The 15,699-nt window shown below is 35.5% G+C and overlaps 2 protein-coding genes across 2 annotated transcripts; both read right to left on the bottom strand.

The window, feature by feature from the left end:
* Positions 1-1,091: 1,091 nt before the first annotated feature.
* ano9b (anoctamin 9b) lies at positions 1,092-11,956 on the bottom strand. Its single transcript, XM_019107036.2, has 24 exons — positions 11,720-11,956; positions 9,686-9,742; positions 9,184-9,315; positions 8,187-8,332; positions 8,035-8,084; positions 6,644-6,702; positions 6,434-6,519; positions 6,218-6,352; positions 6,009-6,102; positions 5,325-5,385; positions 5,145-5,227; positions 4,950-5,054; positions 4,706-4,870; positions 4,587-4,623; positions 4,384-4,495; positions 4,238-4,295; positions 4,016-4,113; positions 3,666-3,862; positions 2,940-3,092; positions 2,695-2,842; positions 2,427-2,540; positions 2,208-2,301; positions 1,970-2,082; positions 1,092-1,850 (listed from the first exon to the last, which is right to left on the bottom strand). Exons 1-24 carry the CDS (start codon positions 11,744-11,746, stop codon positions 1,808-1,810), a joined length of 2,367 nt encoding a protein of 788 aa, XP_018962581.1. The 5' UTR covers positions 11,747-11,956; the 3' UTR covers positions 1,092-1,807.
* Positions 11,957-13,019: 1,063 nt separating this feature from the next.
* Positions 13,020-15,016, bottom strand: LOC109092762 (protein TSSC4-like). Its single transcript, XM_042726827.1, has 4 exons — positions 14,886-15,016; positions 14,374-14,488; positions 14,106-14,165; positions 13,020-13,879 (listed from the first exon to the last, which is right to left on the bottom strand). Exon 4 carries the CDS (start codon positions 13,800-13,802, stop codon positions 13,020-13,022), a length of 783 nt encoding a protein of 260 aa, XP_042582761.1. The 5' UTR covers positions 13,803-13,879; positions 14,106-14,165; positions 14,374-14,488; positions 14,886-15,016.
* Positions 15,017-15,699: the final 683 nt, after the last annotated feature.

The following is a 15,699-nucleotide window of genomic DNA, read 5'->3' as shown; positions in this document are numbered from 1 at the left end:
CTAAGTGCCGTATGAAATTTTCTTCTAAAATTAGTATTTTTGTCAGGCTCCTATGTGTAGGTTCAGTAAAAGTGAAACAACATAAGCATAGCATCCTGAGAAAAATTTCAGACGGCACTTAGAGGCATCTGAACGCTTAATACACACACTCCAGAATGGGAACTGATATGAAAAGTCTTGAAAACTCTTTCTTCTTCTTCTACTTCTTTTGGAAGGCTTCTTGAGACTTATGGCTGACAGGTTGGAATGCATTATGGGTCAGTGTACAATTGTTGTGGTCTTTAGTTGAGTGCATGGGAACATCCTGAGCCACCACTGACCGAAACAGCTCTCTCTTTATTAATATAGAGACAGAACTGTACAGCACTGGCAAACAGCTTTGGCCTGACTTTACTCAGAGAGACAGAGGGATCAGTGGATGAAGACAGGGAGGGAACAGAATACAGAGAGATGTTTGTTTTTAAAGATCATCTGCCCAGCTAACTTCTCAAAGACAGAAGTACAATTCAAAGCAGTTTATCCGCAAGAGGAAAATGATAATTAAAAAGAAAGATTAAGACCTTTAAAGTCTCTAAATTACAAAGGCACTCCACATTTTACGCATATCTGGTTTGAGTGGTATGAGCCAAGTATATTTGTCTGAACAGAAAAGCCCAGCGCAGCCACAGGAATATGCACAAAAGAAATTACTCCCAGCAACACTTAGAGAAAGCAGTAGTTAAAAACAGTTGCCATTTTATATAAAAAGAGTGAATGCACAAGTTCTGCTAAAAGATAAGACATAGCTGGCTCATCGTTTTCAAGGACTTATATTAGAAGATCCATAAAAATTGATATTTTAGGAAGGTTTATTAATATTTTAAGAGCAAACAATAAGGAAAGAACACAAACCTTCACATTCCATTTATTATTATTTCTACTATTAAATTCTTGCAAAGCAAAATTATGAAGGGGAAGTAACCTAACATAGCTTATTTTAAGCAACTGACAGAATAAGACAAAACACACTGGCGAAAAGAAGCTAAATGTGATGTCTTTGTGCAATACAAGTACTCAATCTTCATCTGAAGCAACTCAGCAGTGACACCTTATGGAGGAAATGTTTTGTCAGTTTTATTTCAAATTCAACATTTATTTCACCCCATTACTTCATTTCTGGAACATAATTAATGAATACATCAATAATACAATATCAATATATATTTGTATTTAATGAGAAAGACAGTTATTTAGAAAAGCCATGGACAGCATTGTAAAAAGCATATCACACACTAGCATAAATTCCTTTATGCCTCATTCAGGTCTTTGGATTTACATAAAACGTCAGTGAAGCCAAAGACTGTTTGAAGCTTTCTTGCTTTTTAAAAGTAAACACCAAAATATATAAATATATCCTGTTAACATATTCTTCTAGTAAACATAAATCATCATAAAATAAAATTAATGGATACTTTTAGGCTGGTTTCATACTAAATATAATAAAAATTACTGATTTTACATTTTCACAGTTCTTTTTTTAAAAAGGTTCATTGTCTTTCCTTGCTCAGAAACAATTAATTTATGATACAACCAAAAATGTATGCTGTATCCCTCTGAAGCAGAGCAAATGTGACTCATCCTGAGGGAAAACTGTAAACTGCAAAGAGAGCAAAGCTCCAGTAATGGCTCTAAAAATAATGAAGAGATACGTCTCACGTATGGATACAAGTGAGATAATGATCTCAAATACAGAAATCTTCCTTGTGTAAAGTCTTATTCAGGTTTTCAAATCTCTGATATAAAAGAATCTGGTTTGAACCTTCAACGTTCACACCTCAGTGGATCTGCTGTTATATATTTCAGTTGCGTCCCTGACAGAAAAACAAAAAGAGTTAATAAGCATCACAGAGAGGATTTTTTGCTGCGGCTTCAAACTGGACTTTTAAATATTTTAATATATTATATCTCAGTCTTACTCAAGTATACTTACTCAAGTTCCTTTTTCAGTCTTCTCAGTTTGTCGTCTAGCCTGTCATTTTTCACTCTGATGGGATTGTCAGGTATAAACCAGGCTGCAATAAACTTGCACATCACCACTACATGCTGAGCAGAGAGAGAACCACAGAAGATCTCAGACAATGTTTAACCAAAAATGAACACAGTAATGCACCTTAAAAGATACATACAATAAAACAGAAAGTGAAGTTGAATAGCTCTATTATTTGTACCTCGAACAGAATAACAAAGGCAAAGCGTAGTGCCAGAATGAGCCAAAACTGAGAGGTGAGACTCTGGTCTTCATCGCTGCGGTAGTCTTTGTAACTGTAAAATAAACAATACACACTCAATGCACATGAAGCATTTCCCTTTTTAGCCCGTATGAACAAACCAATAAAGTTCATCTACATGATTAAAAGGTACATCAAAACCAACAAAATAAGTGTCACCTGCACTGCGTAATATTATATTCTTTGTCCAACAAGTCCTTGAAGTCTTTTTTGACGTGCACATTGGACATGAATGCTGTTGCCAGAGTGTTGTTGATATATCCTGTCATACAGCTGTCAGACAAAATAAATGTATTCATTACAGGAGAAATCTAGTGCCATATATGCTTAAACAACTCAACAAACAAACTTTTTGATTTGACACTTTTTAAACTGTGGTGAGATGAAAAGGTTGGGGGAAAAACTGTTTATTTGGTTTCCTACTCACTCCAGGCTTGTACTATTGCTGGTAGCACAAGGTCCATAGTGGTAACGATACACCAGACGGGGTATGAAGTCAGAGGAAATCCCAATCACTAGACCATTAGCAATGACAGCCATCACCCCAACAGCTTCTAATATTCTAGTCCACACACCTGCCAGAGGAGAATAAACGGCACATTATGTTTACTTGATGCTGAAAACTGACATAAACGTCATCATCTATTCTACACAAATACAATAGCTATTCACCGATGTCATTTGTCTTTTTGGGCACTAGGCGGCGCTCAAGGCTGACCATCTTGATGGCATCCAGTCTGATCTCAAATATGTTATTGATAAGGGCCAATAAGGGAGCCAGAGGGAAAGCAGCCACAAAGATGGTGGTGAAACTGAACTGAAGAACTAATGACACAGAGAACAGATATGTTAGTGGAAGATATTTTAGCATGGGAACATTACCACAAAAAAAAATAAAGCATGTGGCTTTACTGTAAAGATTACTCAAACAAATGTCAAAATGAGTGCTGTCAAAAGATTAAATGCGATTAATTGCATTCAAATTAAAATGTTTTTTTTTTTTCACAGTGTATGTGTGTATACTGTGTATATTTATTATGTATATATAAATGCACATGTAAATTATGTATTTATGAATATATATAAATATGCATGTATATATTTAAGAAAAATAAGTTACGTTTATATTAAATATATTTATATTTAATATAAATTATATGGATATAAATATATATATGTAAATATTTTCTAAATATATATTGTATGTGTGTGTATTTATATATACATAAATATACACAGTACACACAGATATATTATGTAAATAAAAAAATCGCGATTAATCGTTTGACGGCACTAGTCAAAATATAAACTAAAACATATAAAAAGACGTTATCAGGAAGTCAGTGGTACTGTAAAACTAGTTTGTACTGAAGACAGGTAACCAAGAAAGATACAAACCCATTTCCAAAAACTCATTAAACAAGCTGAATGCATTAACATCATTCAGGTCGTAGTTTTCCATCCAGTTACGAAGCTTGCAAAGGTCACATGGGTCGAAGTTGCCCTCCTCCTCTCGACATGCCTTCCGGTAACAGTTACCACACTTTCTGCGCATCGTCTTGGCTTTCGTCCGCTTAAAACACAGCTTTAACCAGCTGCGGCCACCAACAAAGAAAAAGAAGCAGAGACAGAAAATGAGAGAGAAATCTAAAGAGTCCAATAAATATAGTATTTATTTTAATCTGGAAAAATATGAAGATTTGATCTTATTTGGTTTTAGTGCATGCAGTACTGTAGAAAACACTTACGGCACTGTGAACTCAAATATGTTGTTGATTGTTTGTTTGAGCAACAGAATAACAGCCATCTGGATGAAGAGATCTGTAAGGCAGCCACTTGGATGACACTAAATCACAGAATTTTTTTTGTTTGCAATTAGATTTCGAGATTAGTGTCGGACAAATGCATACATATATCTAAATACGCATTTCTAAATATGTGTAATATGAAATAATACTCATATGACATACCTCTTCTAGTCTCCATTGCCCCGCAATTCGAACATAATTTCCCGGATAGCCATTGATCCTAAGTACAGCATAAAGAGACGCTTTGAATAGTCTACCATGCTCAAGAGAAAATAACTACAGAAGCATACACACATACGCTCAATTACCTTCCTAGAAAGAATGCCACATAAAATAGAGATGAGAAGAGAGTAAAGAATTGAAATGTGAACATCTTCACGGTGAAGTGCTTCTCTGTGGCTGCAAAAGAGCGGGGCTTTTCTGCAAATAAACAGGTATTACGTTTTAGTACAAGTAGTTTGTCAGTTTATTAATGTAATCGATTTCATGCTGACAATATTTTAATACCCACCAAACTCACACAGTTTGAAGGCCACAATTTTGTTGACCTGAAAAGAAATGGATCTATTATTTTCTTCCAAGCTATTTCTTTCCTCGCTGGACAGTTTATCTACCAGTACCTGTACTTACCCGAGTCATGACCTGAATAGTAATGTAGTGCAGCACTGCTCCAGATAACATGGCTACTGTGCTGGAATTTTCACGCAGAAATTCCCACTTGCTTTGGGACAACAATGTTGCAGTTAAAACACGGCAGATGACCAGAGCATGGGTCAGACCTATGATCACCACCAGCTGAACACAATGAAGATAAATGATTATTTGTTACATTGTTTTTGTTTGTATGTGTAAGTAGTAAGTGAACGTTTCTCACCACTAATGTGACCAAAAGGAGCACCACGATGCTGCGCAGGTAGGAATGTCTGAACTCTTTTGGCTTACACTTGGGGTTATTTACGATCTCCAAAATCAATTCTTCCTGTGCACAGATCAAGTTATTTGGCTCCATTAGAAGATGCACCTTAAATATGCTAAAAGTGATGATGAAGAAAAAAGTAGTAACCCTTACCTCCTCCTCGCACCAGTCAAACACTTTCCACTTTGACACATGCAGAGCTCGATGTCTCTTCCACAGCTCCAAGAACAGGGTTGCTAGTCAAACAACATCACAGTACTTCAACATCTATGTCATATATGTCATATCACATAGAAATATGGATTTCATTTTTACTGAATGGCAAAAACTCACCCCAAATTGCCATGAACATGGCAAAAGCCACCGTTCCTTCATTGTCGAATAGTTGGCTCACCTGTTTGTAAGCATTTACTTTGTTAACACAACTAGTCAAGAACACACAGAGAAGCACTGGTCGGATAATAGTGTCATTTATTTTGAATACACACTACTGTTCGAACGTTTGGGTTAGTAAGATTTCTTTTTGGAAGAAATGAACACTTTTCCTCAGCAAATATGTGCTACAAATAACAGAGACATTTATAATGTAACAAAATATTTCTTATTCAAATATATGCTGTTCTTATGATCTTTCTATTTTTTCAGAATTCTGAAAAAAAGAAAAAATTGATTATACAAAATTATTAAGCACCACAACTGTTTCCAAATCAGCATATCAGAATGAATTCTGAAGGATCGTGTGACACTGGAGACTAGAGTAATGACGGCTGAAAATTCAGCTTTGCCATCACAGGATTTTTTTTATTCTAAAATATATTAAAATAGAAAACAGTTGTTTTAAATTGCAATATTATTTCACATAATTAGAGTTTTAATGGTATTTTTGATCATATAAATGCAGACTTGTTGATATTCAGCAAATCTCAACACTATTAAATGTTGTATATGATATACAACAATTAATAGTGTCGAAAAGTGCTGAATTATAATTAAACAGTGCCTTGTTTATTCACTGACCTTGGCATATGTACAGGTGTCAGACAGGTTCCACACGCTGCATCTTGTGTCACATCTTGGACACATGATGATGTTGGAGTCACAGACTTCATGACTGTAAGAACACACCACAATACACAAACACCAACAGCAATTTAGAGATAATTGATCTGTCATCTGTCTCTACACCTCAACACTCACATGAATCTGTTTGCCCTAAATATACTCACATGAGCGGACTTGTATTGAAGAAGGCAAGGCCGTACAAGAACACAACAATACCAATAACAGCTGCAGGGATGAGCATGCGTGTGTACCAGCCCAGCCACAGGTAATACAGTGCCACTTTCTCCCCGAAATAGTCCCTAAAAATTATGTGCATACAGATAGTGTTCAAAAAAATATGATCAAGAAACAGAGAACAAGATAAAACAAAGAGTACTTACTTGATATCAGTGACAGGCTGTTGAAAAAGCTTCATTACTGCCAACCAGCTTGCCCACTTCTTCTTTAGTTTTTTCTGCTCTTTTTTCTGAAAAGACAAATCCACAATGTGTAACACAACCTTTTAGAATAAAAAGCTCAGATAATTATTTTATGATTCGTTTGGCAACAGTGTGGATGAATATAACAAATAAGGGCTTGAAGACATATACCTCATGCAGACAGAAGATGGACTCAAAAGCACCTTGACACAACAGGTCTCTAAGGCCCTCACAGAATAAAATAGTGGATAGAGACATTGACAAAATTAGAGAGACTCAGTTCTTGTACCTTTCTAATATTTCTTAAAACAAATTTTAACATTAATGGGTGTTTCTATTTATATCTGTGGCCTTTTAACATGTGCTTAGGCAAATGTAAACACATTTAGATTCAGTTTAGTTTTACATTTATACCCATTTTGTCATGACCGTAGCCAGCTATGAGGTCACCGAGGTCCGACTGTTCTCTAAATGACTAATCTGCTGCTTAAAGCTCCTCATATTAGTGTCTGCATGTATAATTAAGTTTAGACAGTTTGCAAGAATGTTTAGCGCCCGTGGTATGAAAATGATCTCTGCGAGATGCTGGCAGAGTGAACGGGGCTTGAGAGAGTTGTGAGTGAGGGTGCGGGCAGGTGCACTGTGTTGCCAGATCCAGTTATTATAAGCGTCTTTGGACTTGTCTTCTATACTTTAGAAAGTTAATACAGCGGGAAGTTGCAGTTTAGGGTTAGCAATATCTTTATCTTATCTTATTTACAAAATATTTGAACTAATTGCGCTTTATTTATTATTTCTTTTTCATTTTTATTTGTTTTGATAGCAATATTTGAACCCAACACTGCAATGATCAGCATAACTTAAACTGACAGTAATCAAAAGAGCCCACGGACACGTTATTGCTGACAGGATATCACATTCGGTAAGGCAAATGCAAAAAATAAATTAATTAATTAAATAAAAATAACATCATGCTATTATCTGTCAGAAACTTTATCAACTCTATCAAAACAATAGCACATGACACTAATGCAGAGATCTGTCTGTAGAACAAGTAATTACAGAATGAAAAAAATGCAAACAGCCATGAAGAAGTCTATGCTATTTCATTGAGTATTGTAGTTAAATTTTCACAAAATCATGCTAACAACATTCATAAGGGCACTAGACAAAGTTATCATCTATATAGCAATAGTTATTAATGAAATCTAAAACAGGAATACTATTATTAACAGTATAATATAGATTTATTACTGTAACAGTGCTATGTATTGTTGAATGAATAATAAACAACTGATAAAATTATACACCTCTAACCTATACCTCACTGATTTTCAAACCCTGGCTACGGCCATGCATTTTATGTATAGGTTTTATTTTTTTATTTTTTATTTTTTTTTTACAAAGTTTTTGAAATGCTTAAAGATAAAAAGAATATCTTAAAACATAAAAAAAACTTAATGACCCCAAACTATCAAAAGGTTCAGAATGAGACAATATGACAATGGGAGAAAAAGATTAACTGAAAGTGAAAATGAAAGACAGAGAGGGGGAAAATGTACCTCCTGATCCTATAAAGGTATTGTTCAAGACAAAGTGGACAATCCTGATTCTGTGAAACATAGAAATAGAAACTCATTACAAAAGCTTTGAATGGAACAACATATTTCAAATGCATTTTAAGCAAAGTGAGGATAATTACTGTGACCCTCACCTGGTGCACATTGAGACAGACAAGTCACACTTTTGCTCTGCACTCCAGTTACAGGCATCAGACACCTTTAGTAAGTACTTGTACCTTGTAAAAATCTCCTCAGGTGCACAGATACCGAAGAACACCTTTTCATCATGTTCAATTCTCTGTTCAACAGAAATGAGAGTCTTCAAGGGATAGTTCACCCAAAAATGAAATGTTGATGTCTGTCTGGTTACCCTCAGGACATCCAAGATGTAGGTGACTTTGTTTCTTCAGTAGAGCACAAACTGAGATTTTTAACTCAAACCGTTGCAGTCTGTCAGTCCTATAATGTAAGTGGATGGGAATCACAGCTTTGAGAGTCATAAAACATACACAAACAAAACCAAATTAAACCCTGTGACTTGTGACGATACATTGATGTGTAAAGACACAAAACAATCGGTCTGTGCAAGAAACTGAACATGAGCATGTTCGGTCGTCTTCTTCAGCCTGTGCGAGGCATCTTCTTCTTCTTCTTGCTTTATGGTGGATCGCAGACTTATAAGTGCATCACCGCCACCTATCTGAGTGCCTGGCCGCCTGCACGAGTGCCTGGCCGCCTGCTGGGAGTGTCAATGGTGGTGATAATGCACTTATAAGTCTGCGATCCACCATAAATACTGTTCAGTTTCTCGCACAGACCGATCGTTTTGTGTCTTTACACATCAGTGTATCGTCATGAACCGCAGGGTTTAATTTGGTTCTGTTTGTGTATGCTTTATGACTCTCAAAGCTGTGATTCCCATCCACTTACATTATATGACTGACAGACTGCAATGGTTATAGTTAAAAATCTTTGTTTTTGTTCTACTGAAGAAACAAAGTCAACTACATCTTGGATGCCCTGAGGGTAACCAGATGAACATCACATTTTCATTTTTGGGTGAACTATCCCTTTAAGTAAGCAAAATTTAGCTGTAAAAATCTAACTGAATGACACAACACTAATGTGTGTGACGGTGACATAACATACATTGACTTTAATGTTCTTCTGTTTCAGTTCGCAGATAAAGGCATCCTGCTTCTTGAAGATTTGGTCCTCCATGTCCTCCACTTTATCAGCCACCAGGACATAGTCATATAATCGAGGGAGGTACAAGTTACGCTGAATGAAACAAAAGCAGAAACAACTAGGTTAAGACAGAGAGAATCTAGCTGCAGACATGATATTTTTCTGGGAATATAAATTATTGATCAGATGACTGTATTATTACTGACTGTTGGTTTTGTGTCAGTATTTGTGTCTGTGACTATCACGTGGTTTTCTCAGGAAGTTTAGGTCATGCAAGGCAAGTGGTGATGTGAATGTGGCATTATGGCCATATTGTGGTAATTTCATCATGTGCTTTGCATATGTACTTCTGATCATAACTGAACATGTGCTCATGTACAGATATCACTGTGGTGACTGTTGTATTGAAGCCAGTTGGTCAACAAATGCACAAAAACACATGTGGCATGGTTTCTTTTCATACCTGTGATGGAAGTAAAGGCTCATTTCCATTGTCCAGCTCATACAGAGCCACATCTTCCTGCAATACACAGGAATGACAAAGAATAGGTAAAGAACACTTTATATGCATACATTATTTAAAACAATGCTTCATTGCAGTGTATATATGTGAACTCCATCAGTCTGAATCAGAATTCTACATCTGCTACCACTGTCCCTCATGTATTGTGGACAGCAGAAGACTTCTGCATTTACTTAAAATTAATCAACCTAATCTCTTTAACTGATGTACTGTAAAGAAAAATGTGCATAATGCAAACTGACATTTGTTTATGAAGCCAGCCTTATCTCAATTGAAACGCAAATGTCTAACCCATCCTCATGCAAGTTATTACAGTGACAGATGGACAGTAATACTTAATGACTAACCTTTATACTATAAAAAGCAAACTGACCGTATCATTACAGTGGGAACCTTTTTTTTTTCAATTAAGTTTTTTCCTCACATTGCTCACATTTTTTTTTTAAAAATCATTAAATTAGTATAAATCAATTTTACTAGCCATGTCAGATTTTTGGATCCAAGTGTATCTGGACTTCAGTGGAGCTTATTTACAGTCTTTCAGAAACCATGTATTTGTGGAAAAAATGGGATGGGAATTATATCATAGGATTATGCCTATCATTTATATTGTCAAAGGACATGAAACAAATCATCTATGTAAAAAAATCAGAACTTTTTTTCATAAAATAAATTCTTGTGGTAGCGTTTTAAAGCTTTATTTCTTCTTCCTCTTCTTTATTTTACTTTCTGTTTGACAGAAGCTACTACTGCTGGTATGACTACAGGTCTAGACATGCTTTTGGGTAACCTTACATAATACTACAATTGTCTGAGTGTGTGTCGATAAGACAGAAACACAGAGGAATCACTAAGAACGTGGATTTTTGATTCTTCACCTCCGCCTTACATAATCATTGACTAAAGCCACGATGTTTCTTGCTCTAAGACATTTAATTCATCACAGCCTCAAGACAAATAACCTGTTCAACTACAACAACAACATTATTCATTCAGATTTTGCACACATATACGCAATACGAAAACATCATGATCATTTTACTCAACATCTCACAACATCCATTAACAATGAGTCTAAAACATCTAATCCATAAAATAAATAAATAACTATATTTTTAGCAAGTGAATGAGCTTTCTGAGTAAAACTTGACAGTACACAAACATTGTAGTGTACAGTATGTTTACAGTCACAGCAAAGCCTCTTTTCTTTTCTGAAGCATACACCTGAAAGTTCTCAGCAACAAGATGTTCAGGTCCGGTGAGTGTTCCTAGAAAAGTTCGTCATCTTCTGAGGTTATCAATCCCTCCTAAATAACACTGTTATAGCTTTGTGAAATAACTACACTACACACGTTAGGCCTATATATATATATAATAATATATATATATTATAATAATAATAATAATAATAAAAATTAAATAAAATAGTTAATAATAATATATATATATTATAATAATAATAATAATAATAAAAATTAAATAAAATAGTTAGATATATATATATATATATATATATATATATATATATATATATATATATATATATATATATATATATATATAGCGATGACAAAGCTTTTGTCTTGCTTGAAACCAGACTGTAAACGGTGCTATGGTATATACTGTTACTGTAAATTGCCTCTCTATATATTGTGGAACATATTGTTTCAGTAAGATTAGCCATTGATGTTTACGACAGGGTGAGTGCAACACAGAAACTGCTTCTTTGTCTACTGTACTGAAAATTATATATTTAACGGGTATTTAAAACTACTGTACAGCATATTTTTCCATTCTAAATAGCTCTATTTAGTCAGAAAACAGCACTAGTCTGTTCTCATCACATGAAAGATCAAAAGTCTCTCACTGTTCAATTAAATGAATAAACACTTGACTTCAAGATCACAGAGACGGGCCTTTACGCACCTGCGAAACCTGAAATAGCCCACACACACACACACACACACACTTCACCTCTCGATCAGTGAAGAACATCCTCATCAAAGTTCCCAAAGCAGATCAGTTAAGCAGGCTAGTGTCGTCGGAGTCTCGTCTTTTACCCTCACATAGCCGAGGACCAGCTCTAACTAATGCGAGAAATTAAAACTGAGAGCAATCGAAAGGAGTACGAGCTTCCGCATTTTTATGTTTAAGAGATCCGCAAGCACGATGGCATGCTCGTGCCATTTACCTTTACAGGTGAGATGACATACGTCATCGCTTTCTGTTGAAGGGCGGGCTTATGCTTCTTTATTGTCGATACACACATATTAATACTGATAACGAGAGATCAAAACTCACCTTCTCCTTAAAGCAGTTCACATTACACAGACGTTCCCGCCAACAGTTAGCTCTGAATGTGCAGAGGTAATTATCACTCCGCTGTGTTTTCAAAAGTACACCGCGCACTGAAAATACTTGCTTTAATAACAATCCGTCAAAGAATTAAAGTAATATATATATATATATACACACATACATAAAATCAGTATTTTATTGTATCTTAGACATTAGTAATGTATCTTAGTAATCATTTTGTAATTTCCATGACTTTTCTAGGTCTGCAAATTATCCTGTATAATTTGGTTTAGCAGGACATGGGAACCCTGAAAATAATACTTTTCTCCCTCTCCGTATAATAAGCACTGGCCATTTCATTTAATTAAAATAAATAAATTAGGCAGTTGTCCTTGTCAAACTCAAAGCCCATGGTTGTGATAGCCTTGCTACTGTACCAGAAGCAGAATTCCTCTAATCATTTGCATGGTTCATGATCAGTCAACATGTGGCCATGCAAAACATTGAGATTTACATTTTCACCAACATTAAGACAAAGCACTTATTAAACGTGATATCAAAGTACATAACTGAGTCAAATTTATTCATGAAAAGTGGTCATAAAAATTCGACACAGCACCTCAGAATAATTGTACACACATTAAAACACTGATAGGCTGCACACAGGTTTTCAATCTACAGATATGTGGGTTATTTTGTTTGACTATCCTCTGAGCCTGTACAGTATGACAGCAAGAGCTTTCCATGGATTATACAACAAAAACTTAGATACGTGGAAAGTCAAACAACTTTATACAAAATAGTATGTTTGAAAAACATAAACATTAAAACAGTAGTTTTAAGTATTTATGTACAAAGTGCTCACTCTGTGACACCATCACCTTCAAGCGTTTTACGGAAGTGTTTGCGATTTACTTTCTTGCTGCTGTTGAAGACAACACTCCCATGAGCCAAATCATCCACCAATAAGCTCATCCTACCATGAATAATACTCCACATGAAGAGGACCATCCTCTCTTTCATCAGCCTCTTGTCTGTCATCCAGGTGTTGAAGTTCAACTTCTTCCTTCTTGGCATGATCAAGTTTGCTCCCACTTTGATCTTTAATCTTGGGTTTAGTGAACACAATCTTATTCTCACTGGGGGTGCCATGATCCTGGTTGAAAGCTGGAGTGAAAGTCTCAAGCACATCTTTCTGGGACCTTCTGCTGTCTTGAAGACCTTGTATAAACTGAGAAGCGATCTGACTATTTTTTCTATCACTGGTATCAGCAGTATCTTCAAAACTGTAGTGGGTCCAACGCTCAGGGTTTGCAAGGTAATCAGGGAGTTGTTTACCTGGAGGTTGTTTTTTGGTTGTCTCTTGGCCACCACACTTCATTTGAGCTTCCTGTGGAGGTGACGGTGGAGCAGGACGGGCGAACGTGCCATCAAGAATGTTGTCTTCACCTAGATCTTTAGACGTGAGCTTTGCAGCGCAATCCAACTGTGCAAAGATGTCCTTGCTCCGATCACAGAAACCAGAGCTCCCACCTGTCAGACTGAAGGTGGGATTTTTTTGAGGAACAGACTGGACATGCTGCGGAGTCTCGTCTTCATCCTCTGAGGACGATGACAAGTCCTCAACCTTTCTGCTGAAATGCTCAGAGGGCTCATCGGAGTCAGAGTCGCTCAGAGAAAGATCATCTGGGAGCTCAATTGTATCTCTATTAGACAGACTGTTGAGGGCATCCTTTCCTTTGCGTTTTGAGTCACTCATTGTGCTGCTACTCTGAGGTTAGGTCAAGTGATACAATAAGAAGCTGGATATTTATGCTGAGAGATCTTCTGAAAGATCTGAAGATAAAAGAAATTAAGTAATACTTGCTTAGTGATGCACTGAACTTGAATCTCCTGGCAGTTTCTCCAAGAGTAACAGAGTAAATGTAAAGTATGGACTGCACATAACACTAGTGCTTATAAACTAAATAGAATGGGGATCTTGAGCTTTATTTTTTACCAACTCATGAAAGAGAAACTGACAAATGGAGAGAAAAGCATAGATGAAGAACAACTTGCTCACCAAAAGGATCTTGAGACACCTGTAGGAACCAGAATGAAAAACAAGCAGTGAGATCGTCACCTATTAAATATACAATCACGTTACATGTATTTAGCACAGGTATTCCAATACATTAATATTAATTAAAATCTATATTTTTACAGATCTTGTGACGCTGCGGTTCTTTAATATGAAGACATTTGTATGCTTCATAATGGCAATACTCTGAAGAAAGCAGAGGATTTGTAATACAGCTGGAACGACGCATGGGTGCATGCAGGTATCTTACTGGGCTTGTAGACTCACAGGTACTGCGAGCTGCTCATTTTAGCTAAAATCACTGAGTCCAGAGTACTGAGCAAAGTTATGGCCATAGCGGTAGTCTTGAGGCTGTCCTCTTCTTCCTAAGCGTGTATGAAACAAAATCAGCATATCTTTGTATGTCTGCTTGCTTATTAAGTTAAAGAAATTAGCAAAGTACAGGCATTTTAACAAAATAAATCATTACTTGTGTGAAATGTCAGTGAACAGAAACATAATCAGATCACGCATGTTAAAACAGCTAACGCAGGCAGCTAATCCGCCTAGCCGTGATAAATAACGTGATTTAAAGAAACTCAAAACGCCATTAGACCCTACAGAATTTTCGATAACCAAATTATTTAAATATAGCATCCATATTTTGAAGATTACTCAGTTATTTGACTCGTATCTGGCTGTTCACATAAGCAATAGCATACCTTTAGCTGCAGTGAATGCGCATGCTACACGAAGAGATGCTTTGTGGGTAATGTAGTTTACCTTCTTCAAGTAGTGACGGGCGCGTTCGAAACACTGCTTCACGAAGCTTCGAAACATTTGCGAATCTTTTGTTTCGAATCTAGTTTCGGAGCGCGTGTCAAACCGGCCAGGTCACGTGATTTTACAAACCAAGCTTCGTTACGTCACATTGTTTCGAAACTCCGATGGTTCACCGCTAGGGGGTGTTGACCTCAAAGGGAACTCATGAACCACTTCTGGTTATTTTACTATAAAAAATAAATAATTCAGACGTTGTGGGTTAAACAAATGATAAATTCCCTTTAACACATGGCTATATAGTTTAAAAATGTGTAAAAACATTCAGTACTTTCAACCTACAAATCACATCATACCTTAAAAATGACAAAATGCGCTTACAGTAGAATATATAATATAATATAATATAATATAATATAATATAATACAATATAATATAATATAATATAATAAAAGTATATAATGTAATAAAAGTCAGTTACGTTCAAATATATAAATCTATATAATGCAAATTAGTTTTTATAAAATATTATAAAATATTCAAATAACATTGAATAAATATTTCAATTATTGAAATGGCTAAATTTAATGTAAAAAATCATGTTGTGATGTTTAATGTGAAAATAAATGTGCTTAATTTAATTAAGGTGTCGTAATAAATAAAAATTCACCATATTTATTCATTTAACCTAAAATTATAAATATAGGTGGTTCGTAATGACTGGTATGTAAACTATTGAAGATTTCGTATTAATTTCATGTATTAAGTGCATTTGTTTCTTAGTATGAAGAACATTTAACAAAAAATGAAGAATCT

This window comes from Cyprinus carpio, chromosome B7, assembly GCF_018340385.1.
Source record: "Cyprinus carpio isolate SPL01 chromosome B7, ASM1834038v1, whole genome shotgun sequence".
In the NCBI taxonomy this organism is placed as follows: Eukaryota; Metazoa; Chordata; class Actinopteri; order Cypriniformes; family Cyprinidae; genus Cyprinus; species Cyprinus carpio.
Note: the sequence above shows the minus strand (reverse complement) of the source record. Positions and strands in the feature narration are given on the sequence as shown.